Genomic DNA, 21,337 nt, shown 5'->3' on the forward strand with positions numbered 1-21,337 from the left:
ATATCCATCAATAACACTGGCATTTGACACCTCCAGGGTGTTTGACTTATGAAAGAAACTCAGACCAAGCGCAATACTATTTATTGGAAATAAGGGATCAACGGTCCAATCATTAATTTTAATTCAAGAAAATGCTTCCATTTTAAAAGCTGTAAGAAGCAAGCATTTTAACACTACAATTGACCAGCAAAATCTTACTGTTATACTTTAAAATCAAGTTCTTGCTGCTAAGTCACTGCACATTAACAGACACGGCACATGTGAGCTCGTGTGCCTTCGACAGTAAAAGGAAACAATTTAAGAAACTCACACTAAATTTTCATCTGATCTTGGGAAGTGTTGACATTAATTTTATTTTTACAAACATATACATTATGAACATAAATATATAGTCTTTCCTGTACTCAGAAATTTATTTAAGAAATAGTGGGATTTAACACCAAAGAAAAACCATAAAACCATAATAAAGGCTCGTTTTCAGATGAGGAACCCCTGAGGGCTGAAGATATAATAATTCCTTTCTTACTGATGGTATTTTTCAAACTGGCAGGTCTTTTCAATAGAGTACAATAAAAAAGAGGGAGGGTAGCTTATTAAAATTGCCTCCCCTCTTATCTCCTCCTAGTCTTCTCAATGACTACTGAACACAGAACTGTGCAAGAATAACACTTTTGCTCAGCTTCTAATTCCTGATGTGAGGTTCTCTGTACAGTTGATTAATACAAAATACAGATAGTTAGGCAAATGATTCCTGGTATTTTTCAGTAAAGAATCAAATAGAATTCATCCCTGCCCACCATCTTCAAACTTCTTCTGAACACCTCTAAGTATCCGAATTTCCAGACTTCACTGTACTGTTCCAAGAAAAAAATGACAAAAGGCAAATGCAATATGATTTACAACATGATTTATCATCACAGCATTCTGTGTGTTGTGTATATTACATTAACTCTAATAATGATGGTAAGCTCTGTGCAGTAAATAAAATACTTTCCTCCATAAAATGTTATCCCCTCAAGGCATTATACAGATAGCAAGTGGAAGATATAGTATTAATTGTATTTGTTGTATCTGTAACCAGGTACAGCACGTAGCACATGGAAGCAAATTCTGCTTTTAATAGAACCAATTACTAAGCAGATGAAAAAATAATACTATTCATTCCAAACTGATTAGCAGGATTTTTAGTCACTGAAAAGTACAAGAAATAAAGGGTTTTTTCTTTCTATTACTAAGGCTTCAGCTTCAAGAACAAGCTGTACCACATTATAACATTAAAAGAAAAAGGTTCATCCTCCTCCCTGGTATAGCTTAAACGGTTACCAGATGATAGACAAGAGGCTCTTACAGTGAATTGACAGTGACACACATTTCTGTGGTGAAACACCACAGAAATGCACTGGATTTGAACCAATCCAGCTGATGCTGGCAGAGAAAATCCCCACTTGAACTTTGCACAGAGTATTGCTCTCCAGAGCCCACACTCCAGCAGGTCAAGCCTCAACACATCTCATCTACAACCTACTGGCAACACTGCATTACTGATATCAGAGATGACCAGGACATGTCACGGGAAAGTTCTCAATGCTGCAACAGTATTCATACACTATGGAAAGGTTTCCTGGTATGATTTTACAGAAAAAAACAAACCAAAACAAACCAACCAAATATTTTCTAATCAACATTGTCGTATCGGTAAAATACTTGAACACAGATTTGATTTAAAAAATTAACTAAGATTAGGTTTACCAAAATGTGACTGAACAGAGGAAAAAAAATAATAGAAAAAAATAGTATTGTTAAAAATAGGAAGCAAAAGTTATTAGGACAGCCTCCAAAAAAGGGGCAACCAATGTTCCATACTTCAGCTCCAGGATCACATTTGTATTTTGGCACTGGCAGCCTGATTTGGTGACAACCTCTTACTGCATTCGGAGCTTTGTTTCAAGAGAAGGTATATGAAACCATCTACTTTATGCTTACATTTAACAAATAATTTCTAAATTTCAAACTATTTAAATAGATTTGACATGCCATTGTATTTATTCTGCTCAACCACACTGCAACACTGCAGTGCAGCCTTATGTGCTATACAGAATCCAAAGCCAGCTTATGCTTCTATTTTCTCTTTACACATTTCTAAAAATTACTGAGTTCATTTTTCTTTGGTTCACAGCATATGGACATCATTATACTTCTGTCTGGTTCTCATTTATGACTCTGGACTACTAAACACTGAACATAAACAACTAAAACAACATGAAAGTTATGTACTAGCAGAAAACTTATTTTCTGAGTCTTTCCACGCTGCATAAATATTTTTCTTTAATCAGATAATAAAAATCTCCTTACTCTCAGGAAAACACAATGGCAAGTATGTTCAAAACAGCATGAATCAAATTTAAACTATAGAACCAACATCTACAACACAGTCTATACACATAACAGTGACTCCCCAAGTAATATAAAGAAATCAACAACCTTAAGCTTTGCTATTAAATGAAGCAATTAGTGCATTACATTCTTATGGCTTTGCTCTTCTAATAGCACAGCAATATGGAGATAATTGCTGTTGCAGACTACACCAAAACTACATTTATAACTTAAGTGCTCAGAAACGCATAAAACTTAAATCTTTCACAGGCACTGCTTTATGTTTTCTTTGTGATGGCACATCAATAATCCATTTTTAACTCCAGAAAGAGGGAGAACTGCAAAAAAAGATGTGTTCATATTGGAAAAAAATTTACAGATATTTAAACTTGTTCATTTTGTTGACAGCAAAGACTAGAGGTGAAACAACTTATTTTACAAGCACACAACTCATGAATGAACAATTCATTTTATTACAAAATACAAGAAATACGTTTGATTGCAAGTGGAACTAAAGTCAATCTCATGAGATAATTTTGAATTTTTTTTCCAAAAAGGAGAATGTTTTTAAGCTTTGTAGGAATACCCTAGAAGAAACATAATATTTCACTAGCAATATTGTCTTTCATAAGGAATTGAATTTGCATACTATTTAGTCCATAATAATAAACTGAAATCCAGACAGTAACAGAAGAAATATTGTGGAATATATTATTAGTGTAAACATACGGGTTATTGCACATCCCCCACAGATCCAAACAGTGCAGAACTCCAACCACCACTAGGAGAGAGCACAGAAACAGCTGCCACATTCCCAGGATTTCAGGTTTTGGCTTTTATAGACATGCCCTGTCAGTAATTCTCTTACATATCTAGGGTATCCAGACACCTTGGTAACTGGCAAAGGGGGAACAAAAGGACAGCGACTGAATACTTCCTAAACTGAAATTTAAGGAACTTAGGTATGCAGAGGTATATTTACTAAGTGCACCATTTGGCCAGAAACTAAAATAAGTATCCTTACTCTTTAAAAAAGCTTTTATTTAGTTATATTTTAATACTGGTCTCAGTAGTTAGAACCTGTTTTAAACTCTGATTCTGTGTGTCTAATTAATCTATTTTTATCTGCAAATTTTGCACGTGAATACTCATAATCTAAATTACTTTTCGAAGATCTGACTGGAATATTAATATAAGTTTTAAGCACATGGGGGCCCTCATAAAGAAAAGCTATAACCAACATCAGTTAGAAAATTGCAGGTCAACCACCGCATTCAAGACTGTCCCCATTGCCAAGGTTCCTCTTTCAGATTAATGAAGCAGTAACAGCACAGGTTAGAAAATACCCGACCTCTACAAGAATGACCCTTTGTGGATCTTTAAGGAGCTGCCAGAGCAACCCAGGGGCAACCTGGTGGTAAAATATCAGAGGACAAAAGTATACCAAGGCCAGATTTCTAAAGCTCTTTCTTTTAATGCAGCAGTCTTCTCATCATGTATTTACTGCTACATAAGTAAATACATCAAGTAATATTAAATTATGAAAATTGTGGCACCATAGCAATTTTTATAACCTCTCCCCATCTCTGTGTCTTCACCTTTAACAAATATGCAGTAAGTATTTAAAATTATTGAATTGAGCTCTTGGCTCATGACACATTTAAATATCTAAAACTTGTTATAGACTAAGCTCAGGACTTAGAGAGCAACGACTGATCAGAAAAGCCGGGGGTGAAAAAGGTAACTCTGTCCTAAGCTTGGTAAAATTAATTCCTCTCTGGAGATATGTATCTCTATCCCTGGACTAGAGGAGGAGTGTGGATTACCAAACTGCATTAGAAACCAACCTTGTAGAAAGCTAAGCTTAACCAAGATGAAGCCACATGAACAGTTATTCTACATTAATATGAGAAACAGCATTTTCATGGCTAATAAAAAGCTGAAGCAATCTATCCAGAGGACTGTGTCACATATAATAAGAGAGATAATCAAAAGTAGTCTCTAGCCGAACTTGAACATAAATAGCATAGGCTCTATCTCCAGGATTCAGCTGGTTTCCAGACAGCACCCATTTTTTACAAGACAAGGCATAACACTCCATCACTTGCAAGGTATCTAGGAAATGTGATGCTGATAGCATCATATATTTTTTTCTTCCAAGCATTATTCAAAAACTCCTGATACAAAGTAAGTAAGATTCTGAAATATACCCATTGCATAATTATTTAATTCTTTGTAAAATATTTCAAGTTTTCTGAAAAATATGCCTTTATCTAATGTTTACTGTGATATTTGTTTCTAAGTTGGTGAAATGAATATTACGGAAGACTAAACTGGAATCAAATCAATCTTCATATGTTTCATTTTTTAAGATTAATTGCTACATCCAAAGAGTAACTACTACATCCACTTCTTTTTTACTTCATCAGTTTGATAACACATGGAGAATGTGACTTGCAAGAGAATACTAATACTATATTAAACATTATAACCAAGTAGACAAACAAAAGTATTGTTCTGCTTAAGAAAAAAAAACAGCATAAAATATTTTCATGACAGAAGATAAAAAACTACCGGTGTGCGAAAGGCAGAAAGTTACACTTACTCAGATCTTAGGACTCACACTATTGATCTCTAAATGCACATTCTACAAATAAATGTAGACCAATAAATAAATAATATTATGCTCCAAAATGAGAAAGGAGCTCTGTTTCATTAAAAATTAAATCCACATGCAAACTGAAGTGAGAACAAAATCAATAGTTCACACCATCCGATGCTTATAAGAAGCTGTGGAATGTGCAATACAGGGATACAGTAGAAAAACTCAACTGTTTTGCCAAGGTTACCTACACACCTATTAAAACTGGCAGGAAATAACCCATATACGTTCCATGTACTGAATTTAGCCATTATTTCTGTATTAAAGCAAAAACATTGATATCTACAATGAATGCCATAAACAGCCATTAACTAGTCCTCAAAGAAGGATCATGTCTCAGCCTCCTCTACCACTGCAGGCAGCTGATAAACACTTGCCAAAAATAGATCCAGGCAATATCCACAGGCTATTCTCACCAGCATCATGCATGAGTCCATTTCCCAGGCTGCTCTGACACATTTCCCATTTTTTGGCTCCCAGGACAAGTGTCTGTGCTTTTTGGCCCCAATGTGAGCTGTATGATTATATTTAAAGCCCAAATATGAGCTGTATGCTTATATTTAAAGCCTATGCATAAAATATGGACATGAACATCAGGGATAGGAAAAACTATTTATGGTAAGAACAGCAGTGGCACAAGATAGGAAACAGATTATGGACTCACTAAATTCTCTCATATTTATAGCCTCCACAATCCTATAGGGAGGCTTTTCCGTAAGTGTACAGCTCAAAGGGTTGGAACCACTCCACAGAATGAAAGCTGACACCCATCTAGTCTTGTCTTATCAAACAGTTTTCCTCCAAACTGTATTCTTATCATATATTTACAAACAACAATCTTTTCTGCTCTCAGCCACACTCTTGAGAAATTAAATACACCATATCCTTTTATCATCTCCTCAAGGCTCCTCATGCTTCACTCAACCTTAATACCACTTGCCATGCAGAGCCTTTTTTGAGTCTTTCTTTCTTAAAAGTGTGTTGCCAAAATACTATAAAAATATCCAGGGCCTTGAGAATGGCACGAATGCTGCTATGCCTTGTCCCACAAACCAAAATCTTTCGACAAAGTGGAACAAAAATCTGTAAAATTTATAAATCACTTGAAGGTGTTTGGGATCAAAACTTTAAAGAATCTCATCAGCTGGACTTAAGAAAGCAAAATTGTGGTATTTAAAACTCAAATGAGAAAAATACAGTACAAGACATACCTATATCATATGCAAGAAAGTCAGCAGAGAAACACTTCGCACCATTGCTCAGGGAAGTATCATTATGAGTGTTTCCACCAAAAATGAGCATAGCTCCATTGATTAGGACAGCTGAATGAAGGTATCTTGCAAAGCCACTCTCTTTCAAAATAGTCCTACAAAACATAAGAACAAATTAATACATATTAACATGTGAAAAAAGAATTTCTAGATGAAAGCAACACAAAGCAAGGAAAAGAGTAAACTATAGCTATTACTCAGTAAATACAATGAAATTTAATCAGATTGTTTCTAGGATTATCCATTTTCTCATGGTACAACAAATATACATTTATCATTTGTTTAAAATATCACACTTCTAATTTTAAAAAAGTTTGCCAAATAATATATCTGAAATAACTTTCTAACATGTTTACATTTTTCAGAAATGATTACTGATATAGTAAATTGTAGTCAAAACTGGATGAAAACTCATTCATAGTATTAATTCATATTCTTATATATCCTTAGCCACGTTGGGTTTTTGCTCAAGCAGTGCAATAAAAAATTCTTTAGAAGGCCACAATAATCTTTAGACCATCCTACATATTGCAAAGGGAGTATTTTTTTTTTTTTTGCCTAATTAATTGAACACTCAGACCTGGAAAATAAATGGTAGAAGTCATTCTAGGTATGATAAAAGCACTTGCACTGCTTCATAAACTTATTCAGACTGGTAAACTCAACCATAGAGAACTTCCGTGCTGAGGAAAAAAAACTGTCCTTGCACATTGAGCCTTTGATATCTCTCTTTATTCACTTTAGCCTCTGTGTGTGTGGTCTGCTTTGTGCCAGAGCAATAGCACAGCCCAACAGTAGCCAAGAGCTATCAATGCCACAGTTTGAAAGTGGCAGATGTGGGGCCAGTAGAAAGAACAGAATACAAACTTGATTCAATCCCAGCACATAAATCTTACCAAGGAAGAGAGTAACCATTTGTGGGTTTTGCCAGATGAATTAGTTAAGCAGACCAGCTGTAGACGTGTCTGTGAAGAGCTGATTAGATCACCAGTACAAAATACCACTTACATTCCCCTAATAACCTTTCATTGTCTCCGTAATCTAAGTTTACAAGTTTAGACTCTCATTTTCATTTACGTTACTACACGCTGCTCACATCTACAATTAAACTGTTTGTCATTTGTTTCCTGTAACAAACTGACTCAACAATCTTTCCTTCTGATTGAATAATACTGGGTCTCTTGAATCACTCTCATAATATTTGTTCCGTATTTTTACATCATCATCATCATGTTTGAGGGAGAGGGTTTAAAGCACATCTCATTTTTCTTATATAATGACATAAAACAATCAATAAATGAGATATTTTTAAGTGATAAGATTGCATGTTTAAACAAGTAGAAAAGAAGGCATAGACCTAAATCCTCATATTATTATTTAAATAAATTCCCCCTAGCCCTAGAAAGTAACATCAAAAGAAATATCAAAGACTAAATGAAAATAAATGAGCTTTTTTACTGCTTAAAAATGTGACAATTCCTTCAATCCACTTGCATACCCACACACGTGCTTCTGCTTTTGACCCCTTTTTTTTTTTTGTCCTATTAAGTGACTTGCTTTTCTCTTGTGTATTTCTGATTAACATACTTTGAAAACAGAGAACCATGTAAGTGTGGTTTTCTAACCAGAGTTTGGCTTGATACAGGATAGTTATGGTACCCCCAGATGAATGTGATATTTGGGTTCAACTCATCAGCTAGCAACACAGAAAATCAGGAATTAAATTGAAAGAGAACAAGACATTATTTTTAAGTTATTTTCAATTGGCAGTGGAGGAATTACGCTGCTATGACTTGAACGAATGATAATAACCCAAGAACATGTTATCTGTGTCCATTCAGACTATAGATACCTTTCTGTCTTTTGCTTCTCCAGTTTTCTAGAGCCCCTACTGCCTAATTTACACTAATTGGTATACACCAGGCTCTGCCTTGATTATCCTACCTTGCAGCTGTCTACAAATAGTTGTGTTGATCACTAAAGACCTAAAGAGACATACACTGTTCTGGGAAAAACTAAGGGCTCTCCTCTCCACAGCGGATATAAAAATCTCCACAAGTTCTCTTTTTTGAGCTATTCACTTTTCTACTTGTGACCCAACTGTGTTCCCCACTCCTGGTCCCTACCATAGTGTGGGGGTTTTTTTTCCCTATAATCTTTGCATATTGTATGCTGAGTTTCATCCCTTGCAGTAACAGCAACTTTTCCTCAAGATTCAGCAGAACTGGAAGTTTGTTAACTTGGCCATGATTTTCACTATTCATTAGCATCACTAATGAGGGCAATCTAGAGAACTCTCCAGCACGTATCAACCCCATGCAAATTCTGTGAGAGTCTCAGCATGCTGAATTCATTATTTATGCCCATATTCGTGTATCTGCAAACATTAGTCTGTGTTAACTATGCCGATGCCAAGCGCTGCACACAGCAGCACGACTCTGTAATGGTAACAGAAATACCCAGGAGCCAGCAGGTGCTTCCACTGCTTCGGGCCATTATCAAGCCCAGCTCCACATTGTGCCCCAGCTGCAGCAGCAGGGCAGTAATGCAAAGCAATGCAGGTATTGCCAACCCTGTAATTCCCCATCGTGTATTAGGAATACAGTCCACACTAGGAATTAAAATATTGCCCCCTCACATTCCAGGAAACATAAAGGTGGTTTAACTGATATTAAGAAATGAAAACCTACATGCCACTGAGTTGAACAGGTAATCAGATTTGTATATCACAACTTAGTGAAGCCTATGAGCCTCCGCCAGATCAGCCACAGAAATGGAATGAGTGCCAGAGAAAAACAGTGAGGACCAGCAAATGGCAGACATGAGCATGAGAGAGCCATCAAAGTTCCAACTCTTCCTCCTACCACACCTATCCAGAGGCACATTCAGGCTGTTACCTCATTGAGTGCTTTGAATGCTAACCATAAGGTGTCACAGATACACTAGACAAAGATTAAAGATTGTATTACTACATGTCATTACTCTTTCCCCTGATCCCGTTTTTCAGTCCCATAGTAAAATTCACTCCCAGGGTAAATCTCACAAAACAAAGACTTGAGTTCTCTGCAGGCTGCAGAGAATGCTACATTAGTATAGAGTAGACCAAAGCATTATTAGTTTTTATATGAATAATGCATAAAAATATTCCAACAATTATTATTATTTTATTGTTGAACAGATCATCAAAGGAAAAAATATCACTTTGTTCCAAAAATAAAATATAATAAGAAAGGATTAAAATTCCAGGAACTTAAAAATACACTAAAAGGAACAAAAGATTCTTGTATTAATGTTTCCAAATGCCATGAATTAATGGTATTAAAAGTCTCAGAGAAATCAAACCCATGTTTCCAACACCTGAGAGCAAGTTTTGGGTGCTTAAAGTGAAGCCATTAGTACTCGACACAAATATCAAATCACAAGAATAAAATGTCCCAAGAAATAGTTCTTGATCTCAAATCGTCTCTAAGGTCAGAAAAAACATTCACAGTCACTTTCTAGTCATAACATACAAGTAGCCTTCAAAAGTTACAAGAAACTTGAGGAACAAGAACTGATAGAAATAGAAACACCAAGAGCATTCATAACTAAGGATTCCTACATAATACCAGAGGTTTTCTCTCTTATTTCTGATAGTTTTGTGAAAAATAATCTTCCACAGCTCTTAGGGTTTCCCAGTTATTTAAATAACAGTTGCTTAAATGTACACCAGCAGTATATTCATACCATGAGGAAACAGTACACGTGTGCTATTTCTGCACAGTGGTTGTGTCTGGAAAGGAGAACCTTTTCCTAATTTGTAGAACACGCACAAAGCTTCCTCCCTGCCATCCTTTCAATGTATAGCTCCACTAATCCACTGACTCAAGTCTAGACCCTCACCACAATTCTTCCATTTTGTTGCAGAGAACATGTTGTTCTGCAACATGCAAAGGATTTGGAGGTACCTGCATGACTTCACTACAACCTTACTCTACACTTCCATTTTCTTCAGTAACCTGTAACTTGGTTTCCTACATTGTAAACCCAACTTACCATGTCCGAGTATTAACTTCATATCTGTAAAGATCATCCACCAATCCATATTTATTGCCAGGCAATGCTTTGTATCCACCATGGACATAAATAGATTTTGTCAGTTCGTCGTAGACACTGGTATGGCCATATCCACCTTGAACAATTGCTCCTTTTGTTTCTGGTACAAGCCAAGAGTTAGACCCTTGAAGAGACATTTAAAAAAACCATAATTTTAAGGCTAATTCACAGTACCAGGAGTTTTAAGTATATAAAATAATTTCCACTGTAATTCCAAATACAGCAATAACTATTGGGATTTGTTTTAAGAAGTAGTTTTATATCAATGTATCAAAATATCTGCAATTAGATAATGTTGTCAGACTATTATCTGCTCTTCTTAATTAAATCGCAAATACATCATTGTTACAGCTGCCAGGCAGTATCTCATCCTCCCTCACGCGACTTCAGCACTCACACTAAACAAACAAAAAAAAAAGCCCAAAGATTTTGAAAGTATGAAATTAGGAGTTATGATTAATTCCTGCCAGAGACGGCTGATGAGAATTCAGTGCTGCAGCTCCTTCAGTTTCATTAGGAACACCTGTGCTCAGTCCTGGGGAGCCTGGAGGAGCCTGGCAGAGACTGAACTGCAGTGAGTTGGGAGAATCACGCAACACAAGGTAGCTCAAAGTGTGCATGGATATGGGCAGGCACTTTGGGAGTAACCGTAAAATTATTGAGCTAAAATCCATTTCCAACTACTGTTTCTTAGTTGTTTAACTGCAAATATACCCATTCAGTTGCTGAACACTCACAAAAGAGTAATTTGATAGCAGCTCATTAAATTGGGGTTTAAGTCCACATTTTACATCACATGATTAGTAACTGCAAAGAGACACCAAATAAAACCAGCCACAATAGCTATTATGACTGAAGGAGAGAACACAACTGGAAAATATTTTACAATAGCAAAAAAAAAGACAGCTGTTAAGTAAGTTCTTGCTGCCTGTAGCCCCAAAATGCCTTTTTTCCCCCCTTCATCTTCCCAGATGATGATGTAAGTCACAAAAAGAGCAAGACAGGAGGTATTTCCTGCTCAAGGCAGCCTATATATACAGAAGAGCCTGTGATGATTGGGAGTCAGTTCTACAAATGCGAAACAGAAGTAATTCCCTTCCAGCCTCTGGGAGATTATGTCAGAAGAACAGAGAGTCTGGACAAAGACACTCAAAATGGAGCAGTCTCCCAATTCTTAACCTCAATTGGCTGCCATAATAAAGTTATTTATCCAAGGCTAGCACACAACACCATACACCCTGCTTCTTCTGAAAGTTAAATTCCATTCCAATTTTTATCTGCTATTATCTAGGTAGCTTAGATTAACTCTTTTTCCTCCAGATTCTCATTAAGAGGCTCATGATTTTCAGTTATTACTTTTACTATCATACTTCCATTAAACAGTTTCCAGGCACTGCCTCTATAAATTACATTTTTTTTCAGTAACAAGTGTTTATGGCAAGTTATAAAGTATAGATTCTGAGGAAGAATTGTGATGATTTTGTGTGTATGAATGCTGGTATTTGTGTAACACACTATTTATAGCTGACACAGAATATTTACATTATTTATGTGTAGTGTAATGTAAGTAGAATTTAATTTCAATCCCCATGTTGGATATTATCAAGCTATTAAGAAGTGCAATTCTGAACACAAATATCAAATTTGTATTGATAATACTGCACATTACATACATATTGCTTTGATAATAAATAGATTTACTTGACAAAATTTATGTAAGAGGGCTGGTGAGGAGTCAGCCTGCTGATACACCTTTCTATTCCCAACAGTATCTTCATTTATTTATCTAATGATCAGTCCTAGAGATTGGCATATATGCTTTTTCAGGGAAAAAGAACTATTTCTCCACATAAATTGACACAATGCTGTTGATAATATGCATAATAGAATATTTTGCATTTATATCTGACTGGTTCATGTAGCATTTATGGAGTATTATGATTTATGTAGCAATGGTCGTATCTGATGATCCTGAGGTCTTTTCCAACCTAAATGGGTCTATGATTCTGTGAAGCATTTAGAACACTGTCAGAGTAACATTGCATATTGCATCACTTACATGACTTGGGCAGAAATATGAAAACCTGTTCCTTCTTGAATTAAAAAATAAACATGTCCTATGACTAACTACCTAAATTTGAGAAAAGAGGTCCAGTAACATCTTTCTGAAATAAAAGTCAAAAGCAGTTTTACAGTTGCTCCTTCTGTTTCCCATTCTAAAACTTAGCTGAGTTGCCTGAATTTCAAATACTGAAATGCATACATACAGTTTTGATATCATTCACGCTTCTGCATCTTGAATATTGCATCATTCAGACAAAAATACAATCCTGTCTATATTTAAAGACATTAGTATTCACATGATCTGACTTTTTGAAGCACCTTATTGATATGAATCTTCACCTATCTTTTTTTTCAACAAAAATGCAATTTTTATTGGAGGTGTTTACATAACTCTTCTCGTACACAGAGATCCCCCTCTTTCTATCATTATATCGTAAGAAATATTTGATTGACCAAATTAGTCATGTGAAATTGCATTCTCAACAGCTTATAAAGTCAAATGCAGAAAGAGCTTCATGAACAAGCCAGAAATAAGGAAATAGGATTTTTTTTTTTTTTCCAGATTTTAATTTCAAGTCTGGTACACAGTGTAAAAATAAGGAAGATACCTGATCTGTCCTTATCACAATACAACCTTCAGACAGATCAGGTAAAGAGAATAAATTGTCTAAGAAGCACCTTGGTGTGCCATCTTCATTTCATCCCAGTGACAAACTTCAAATTTTTTTAAGCAGCCAGGAAGATTATGCTAACTTTAACAAAAAAGAGGAGGCATATTACATCATGGGGCCATTTCTTTTTACATTATTTCAAAGAAATACTTTTAATCAAAAGCAATCTATAACCCACTTCTAAAGCCAGAAAAAAAATCAATCTAAAAAACAGTGATATCCTGTTAATCCAAAGAAAGCTGTCTTGTAAAGAAATAAAATGAAATCACAGAAGACTTATTCACAAGTTTCTTAATATATAAGGAGCCTTTATAAACCTCGGCTAAAACAAAACACCATTACTATATTCACCTTGAGACTCACATTGAGATTCTTAGAAGGTTTATGAGGTATTGCTAACCTAAAGGGAAATAAATTTCCCTGGGGAGTAACCCAGAAAAGCTTTATGGTTCAAGTTAGTAAAATCATTCACATAATTCCCATATGAGGATTTACTGGTTCCTCAGAAGTCGTAAGTCTGGGCACAGCAAGAAAGGACAACAGGAAGCTCTTTTGTTCCTGCACCAACCACCTTTGGAGAAGAAATAAATTCACATGACTTTGCATGGTGAAAATCTGCCTGCAAACCCTGTCCAATTATTCCAGAATTTATTTTGATGGAAATTACTTTCTTCCCTAATCCAACTATGCCAGAGACATTTTCAGATCAGGTATACCTTTGATTGACATGTTTTATTACAAGAACTACATACCTACATGAAAAGGTATGGATTCCACCAGTATTTAAAACCTCTTCAGATATTTCTTAACCCAGACCCCATGGAAATCATGGTCACAGCAACTAAAGTAGGCTTTAGCACCAGAACTCCATGGATCAGGTTCATCAAAGAACTGGATCCTAGAGATGTCAGTCCATATGAACCAAAGGATAAACTGCCTCTGTGTCTCTTTCTTTCAGTAGGCATGTGGTAAATGCTTGAAAAATAGCCTTCATTAGGACTAAAAGCCATTACTGACAACATGTAGAAACAATAATATTTCAAATTGTGCTGCTTTAAAGTAATATGTTTTTAAAGCAAGCAGAGAAAGAGAAAACTGGACTCTTATTTTTCGTTCTATAACATCAGAAGCCCTTATGTTTAAGAAATTTCCTTTCCTATTCAGATGAGTTCACAGGAATACTTCTCACTTCCTATGTCTTTTAAGTTTGGATTCTGAGCTGCTAAAGTCCTCCCAAAAAATAGCCATTCTTAATTCAAACCACCAGCTGGAATTTTATGGTTAAAAATATGTTCCTACAGCTGCAAAACTGTAGATAAATGCCATAGTCAACACAGAATTCAGGAAAATTTACCACAACATTCATTTAACTTAGAGGGGAGGGAAAGGAGGGAGATGCAATAAGGTGAAATAAAACATGAGAATTCCCTGTGGCAGCAATGGTTCAGGTACACGATGTTCTGCAAAGCACTGCAAGCCCCAATAATCAATCCTTCATCAGATGAGGAGACTCGCTGAAGTCAAAGGTAATACCCAATATTGTTACAAGTTTCCTTCATATTTGATGCAAGTGAAGCACGTTTTCTCTAATAAACTAAATTTCTCACTAGAATATGATAAAAATATAATCTCAAAAAGGAGACATTAAAATTTGAGAATAATTGACACATAACTGACAGATTAAGTGCTTTCTCTTACTCCAAGCTTATCAAGCTTATGGTAGGAAAGGTTTGGGGTTTTTTCTTTGTTTGTTTGTGTTATATATGCTTAGCTATACTCTCTTTTATTAATCCTCCACAAACGTAGCTGTAACATTAAAAATAAAATTAAAATAAGAACAAGCTGTCCATTTCAACCGTAAGGCCATCAATAAAATCGGCCAGGCAGAAAATTTTACACTACAAATCATGTTCCCTTCTTCCTAATTAAACTAACAACAATAATAGGTGAGAATAAAATTGGTACTTCTACTCCATACTAAATTAGCAGCATGTAAAGAAGCAAATAATTTAAAGTTCAAACAGAAGAAGCAAATAATTTAAAGTTCCAACAGACATTACACTGAATGAGCATGCAGAAGCTAGAGCAACATATTGTTTTCTTCACAGAAAAAAAAAATCATCTCTGGTAGGTCAGAAAGGAAACAACTTTCTGAAATTAAGTTTTTCCAAAATGTGGCCTTTAATAGTTAACAAATCTTAGAATACTGTTGTGAAACATCTTTCTCAGACCAGAGTTTTGTAGTAGTTTTCATGCTGTTAAATTGGAATTTTTCAGTGTGGATAAAGCACATCATGGTGCTCTTCCTCTTATTGACATTCACTTTCAACATTGTTATATAATTTTGACACTGCCATCAGAGATAATGCCAGAGAGCATAAGAACCATCTGAGTTCTGAAGGGATTTCCCCAACCTATAAATCTGCTTAAACAGTGTTTATATAAATATACATACATGAAAAAAATTTTAACTGGAACAATTAAAAACAATTATTATCCTTTAACATGTAGGTATTACTTCGAAATTTTGTATTATGCCTTCTGCAATTGCATAAATAACTGAGAGACTCAGATAAACTCAACGTAAAAACGGAATCTTAAAAAGTAGAAGACTATAATTTTAATTAGTAGGCATATAAATATTCCTAAGAATTTATCAGATGCAGATTTTCAATATTATTCCATTGAAATAGTATCTTAGATGTACCATGCATGTGATAAAAAGATTTCTCTTGGTTTATTTAACTTTAGCATTTAAAATCACCCCTAGGAACAGCCTGCTGTTCACAAGGGGAAACCTAGACAGACATAGTAGGTTATTTACAGAAGATCAGAGTTTATTTTCAATTACTACCTCTAACAACAACATGTATATTTTTTAGAGAGAACCCAATATGTAATGATGAACTGAGTTATTACTTTTAAAAAGAACACAACAGAATGAAAATAATACACCAATATTAAAGAACTTTTAAAATAACTAAATTATTGTTGGTTTTGCTCTTCTACTCTGTGGTACAAACAAGAAGTCTGTGTTAAAAAAAAAAAAAGTTTCATCACAAGTACTACAGTGTGGAATTCCTGGTTTCAATTTTTGTCCCATTTAGGCTACCACAACCCTGTATACAATGGAAAAAGTCATGATGCTCCAAAGACATATGAGATGCTATTGCTTAACAAGAAATCTGATGTACATAATTGGAAGAAAAAAGGTGAGGCTTTATTTGTTTTGGAAAACACGTATTTTTCATTCTGAAAATAGGAGTGATAGTCACTTTAAAAAAAACCCAGCACTTTTTGTATCAGTACATGATAAAAATGATTTGAAAGGGACTTACTGATGTAGTATTCTTGCACAATGCTTGTGTAACCATATATAGAAGAATATCCAAAAATTACAATCATAACCACATCTCTGCTGTCCAGCTCTACTATGTGTGCTGAATGACCTTCCACAGCATATTGCTGGCCATGGACAAGTACTGCAGGAATTCTGGTACTCCATGTTTGACTGGGTATGTTGAAAACCCACAGTTCATCAGTGACATTGCCATTACTTGTTTCAATTTTGCCTCCATACATGTAGATGTCTTCCTGTAAAAATGGGAGAGAGGAGAAAGCAAGTAACGGATTACAGAAAGATAACATCTGAACTGCATACTCCTCTGCTGAGCAATATTTCATAACTGAGCAGTCTGATTTAAATCTTCACATTTAATCTTACATTAACCAGCTCAATATCAGATACTAATCCCAGACAATGATACTTAAACTAAACCAACAATGATAAGGAGTCTATTTCTCTGAAAAATAAACCTAGCCATGAAAATGACACCAAAATGAATCTCAAAGAGATTATTTCAACCAGAAACCTTTAATTACATGGCTCTTCTAATCCATACTTCAGCATTCTGTTCTAAAAAAGCTAAACAGAAAGGATATTATATTGTTTTATTAAGGAACAGTTCACAGAATTAAAATGTGATTTTCCACACACACGGTCTACAGGGATTTCATTCAGCACGTGCACAAGAGAGCACATTCTCTCCTACTAGCAAAGTAATTTAAGTTCTGAGAAAATTCACCAGAACGAAAAAAAAAAAAAAGGACAATGTTCATAAAATGATCTGGATTGGAAGGTGCCTTAAAGATCATCTTGCTCCACCCCCACCACCCTGGGCAGGGACACCTTCCACTAATTCCAAGTTGCTCCAAGCCCCGCCCAACCTGGCCGTGGACACTTCCAGGGATGGGGCAGCCTGTGTCAGGGCCTCATCACCCTCACACTGAAGAACTTCTTACCAGTACCTAAACCAAACCTGCCCTCACACAGTTTGAAGCCATTTCCCCTTGTCCTGCCACTCCATGCCCTTGTAAAACACCCTCCAGCCCTCTTGTAGCCCCTTAAGGTACAGGAAGGTGCTATAAGGTATCCCCAGAGCCTTTTGTTCTCCAGGCTGAACAACCCCAACTCCTCCAGCCTGTCCTCTTGGAAAGGTGCTTCAGACATCTGATCACCTCAGTTGCCCCTCCTCAGGACTTGTTCCAATAGTGCTTCTTATGCTGGGTGTCCCAGAGCTCGACGCAGGGCTCATGAGAGCAGAGCAAAGGGGCAGAATCACCTCCCTCAGCCTGCTGGTCGTGCTGCTTTTGATGCAGCCCAGGATGTGGCTGGCTCCTCTCAAGCACATTTACTAACATCAAGTCCCGAAGGGAGTAGAGTTCTTTTTAGGGAATGCAAAACAGATATTCCAGTCATCATGAACCACACACCTCAAACAGCAGTGCCATCTGTTCTGATAAGAAATGAGTGATTTACTTAAATATTGACTGAAAGCAAATCCTACTGAATTTCGCTTCATCTGGATTTGCAAGCCAAGGTATGCAAAGTCACAGAACAAATTCCAGATTGTTGGCTTCAAAGACTTGCTCAAGGACAGTTTATACTGAGTGGAAAAAACTTCCTCTGGTTCTGAGATTGATACTCAGTCTTTGCTGGGACATAACCACCCCATACACTCTGCATCCCATTTGCATGCTGCACAGTTGGCAGTTGTCTCCTGCACTCTGCAATGTAATATTCTGGGGCTTCAATCACCCTAAACTCAGCCTTACGAGGTTTAAATTAAAAAAAGAAAAAAAAAAGGGAACTGCAGATTTAGCAGATTTGGCAAAGTTTGACTTGGCATGAAATACTCAGAAAAAGAGGCTGGAAGATAAGGAAACTACCTAAGAAGTTTCTGCATCAATCACGCAGAAGTTTCAGACACTGTACAAGGAGCTGATGGATCTACAGAGAAATGTAAATTTCAGGTTATTATCATTGTCATTATACACATCAAGAAAGACAAACTCTTGACTCTCTATGAATGGGCAGGCATGGCAAATCCAGGTGATTAGTAGAATGACAAGTCTTTTCAGTCCAGCAAAACAAAGGCTTTAGGTTATAATGCTGTCCCATACACCTGTGGTTGATGGTAAGAAACAGAGGCCAGAATAGTAAAAGACTCCTCATTACTCAGAGGGATTAGTCAGCAAATGATTGACCAAACTGTCCAACATGTCTTCAACAGTACCCTTGAAATTTCTGCAAAATTTTCAACTATTTTTTTCATTTGAGGCAGGAAAACATTTCTTGACTTGGACTTTAAATCATTCCTATGCAGGGATGTTGGAACCCTGGGTTCAGAGAATTTCAGCCTTTCAGTGCTGACAGACAATGATCCTCAAAAGCACACTGCATTTGACCTGAGGCCTTGGGAAAGGCTTCCCAAATTGTGTGATAACACTGAGGTTGTTGCTGTGTAATTAAGGTTACGTCACTGGGTGGAATATGTAGAGATATAGAAAATTTAGGTTTCTGGGATATATGTAACAAGATGAAGGATTTGGGGTGTGGATTAGTTCTTCTTCTTTCCTCCTTCTTCACAAATCTGGGTGTTCAGGTATTGTTCTGGTAGGGGTTCAAAAAACCCGCAGTGAGGAACATGAATGTTTAGTTATTGGATTATAAGTAAAAATAAATCAGTTGGCATTCCATAATTGGACAGATTGGGCTTTAAAAGATCTTGGAAGTTAGAACTCAGGGGCCATTTTCACCTTGTCAACTTAGAGGCACACTCTGTGCAGCTGAAATATAGATAAGACATAAAAAAACCCAAAAATATAAAAAATCAAAGTCCAAAGAAAAGCCTGGCGTCTCCTACGTTTCAATCCGAACTCTGAATAAAAGAACTCAGGAAACAGAGGCAAAGAAGAAGAGAAGAAACAAGACAGAGAAAATGAATACAGGGATACTCTGTGCTATGCTGTTTGAGCAAAAGATGTTCACAGAAGGAATTTGTAGTAGGATTAGGGAGATATGTATCTGAACCCATTTTTTTCCTAGGAGATAAAACATTTCAAAAAGCTTGGTAAAGACCCACAAAAACTGAAGAAGGACGTGCACTGATCCACAGGAATGGCTTGAACAAATATTCTTCTTTAAAGGATCCTATATGGCTCATTCCTTACAATACCACATAGATCTCCAAAGTCAAATCAGCATCACTAAAATTGTAAACAAGCAATTTTCAAATGCTGATTACTGACTATGGCATAGAGAGCTAATTAGGGAGCTGCAGGGGCTGTACAACAGTATTTGAAAAAAAATATTTCTGACGCTGAGGAAAGACAATTTAAAAAAAAAAAAAGTGACCTAAAGATCTGCATGAACTTTGAAATGATTTCTCAGACAGCTGACAGTAGGAAAGTCCTCCTCACAGTTCTGCTTAAATGATTCAAAGTTCAGATAAAAGAACACTTCTGTGAGGAGCAATTTTTGGGTGACACAGCAGATCCTGTATACAAAAATATTCACAGAGAAAAAGACAAGAAGGTCATGACAACTGCTTTATCAGCCACAAAAACAGATTTAACTAAGCTTTGCTAAGGGCTATTTCTGAGATTAAGAAGCTCCTAGTGCTGGTGAAAAACACTTTAAAAACACTCTGATGATCAGCTGAACACAGAGAAAAACAGGCTGAGAGACCAAAGCGAGTAGAAGAAATACAGAATTGAAATTAAAAACTGTTACATGCATACTTTTACAGGGCAAAACCCAACATCCTGAGCACATAAAGATAGACATTTATTTGGAAATCCTAATCAGGAAGGGATTGTAGGCATCACATGAGTACAGATGGTCCTAAGCAGCATTAATATTGTGATAGAAAAGAAGGACCCCCCCCCTTATAAAATTATACTACCTTTAGAAATTACTTGCATACTAAATACAAATCAAGGTATATGCTAAAGGTGAGGCTTTCTGGCAGACACAATACATAAGATACAGTGTTTAAAGTGTGCTAGTACACAAACACTGCTGACCTTTACCTGAATTAAGCATAGTAGATATTTGTTTATAAGAAAGCCAAGCAAACAGGGTTGCAAAATAAAATAAAATATTTTTTTAAAGGCAACTAAAAACATAAAATTGAGAGTCTTTGTGAAATTAGTCCAAAAAAAGTGTGAACAATCTGGCCCAGATGAAAGATCTTAAAACTATTCCTCAGTCTAGAGAAGAGAGAAGGCCAAGAGGCAGACATTTCCACGGAGGAGATAACAAAACAGGCAGAAAAGCACCAAAAAGATACAAGGCCTCCAACACATTCCTATTTTAAAGTTTTGATAGCAGGTACCAAAAGCAACACCTTCAATCACAATGTGAGATAGTAAAGTTGAGCATTTACTCAATAAATTAACCTTAACCTAATATACTAGATATATTGCATGGTATAAATAACATTATCTAAGAAGTTAAGGAACCTTGAAAGACCTTGAGGTTTTTAAATCAAAATTTCACGTAAATATTACTATATGCACATTGAAGTGTAGAAAAGTGCACTGTTTATTAAACTTCAGAATTAGTTCCTGCTCAGTAGGGGAATTCCAGCAAAAGGAGAAATTTCTTCCTGTAAACAGAGCAGGTCGACAGCTCGCTCAATCATGACGTTCCCACCTACAGATCCCATCAGTTGGTTTCCTGGCAGGTGTTCAAGTCCAAGCCAACAAAACAGCCAGTGCAGCTTCTGTTTGCTTCAATGGAACCAAAACTTTTCAATAAATGTTTCCATTTTCTCAAATTGCATTTTTTCCCTGAAAAAACTACTTCAGTGGGAAATTTTGATGAACGATAATGATAAAGAAAGATGACAAAAGGT

General features: G+C 36.0%; 1 protein-coding gene across 5 annotated transcripts in view; it reads right to left on the reverse strand.

Annotated features, from left to right (window-relative positions):
- Positions 1-21,337, reverse strand: part of ATRNL1 (attractin like 1) — a 448,295-nt gene that overhangs the window by 356,587 nt on the left and 70,371 nt on the right. For all 5 annotated transcript variants that reach the window (XR_007205109.1, XM_048310902.1, XM_048310901.1 and 2 more), the window contains exons 8-10: positions 16,475-16,730; positions 10,342-10,525; positions 6,247-6,401 (exon numbers count right to left, since the gene is read on the reverse strand). Coding sequence is in view for 4 of the 5 variants with exons in the window: in XM_048310902.1 (XP_048166859.1) it covers positions 6,247-6,401; positions 10,342-10,525; positions 16,475-16,730 (595 nt within the window). In the remaining variant the exon portion in view is untranslated. The remainder of the gene's footprint in view (positions 1-6,246; positions 6,402-10,341; positions 10,526-16,474; positions 16,731-21,337) is intronic.

Source organism: Corvus hawaiiensis, chromosome 8 (genome assembly GCF_020740725.1).
Source record: "Corvus hawaiiensis isolate bCorHaw1 chromosome 8, bCorHaw1.pri.cur, whole genome shotgun sequence".
In the NCBI taxonomy this organism is placed as follows: Eukaryota; Metazoa; Chordata; class Aves; order Passeriformes; family Corvidae; genus Corvus; species Corvus hawaiiensis.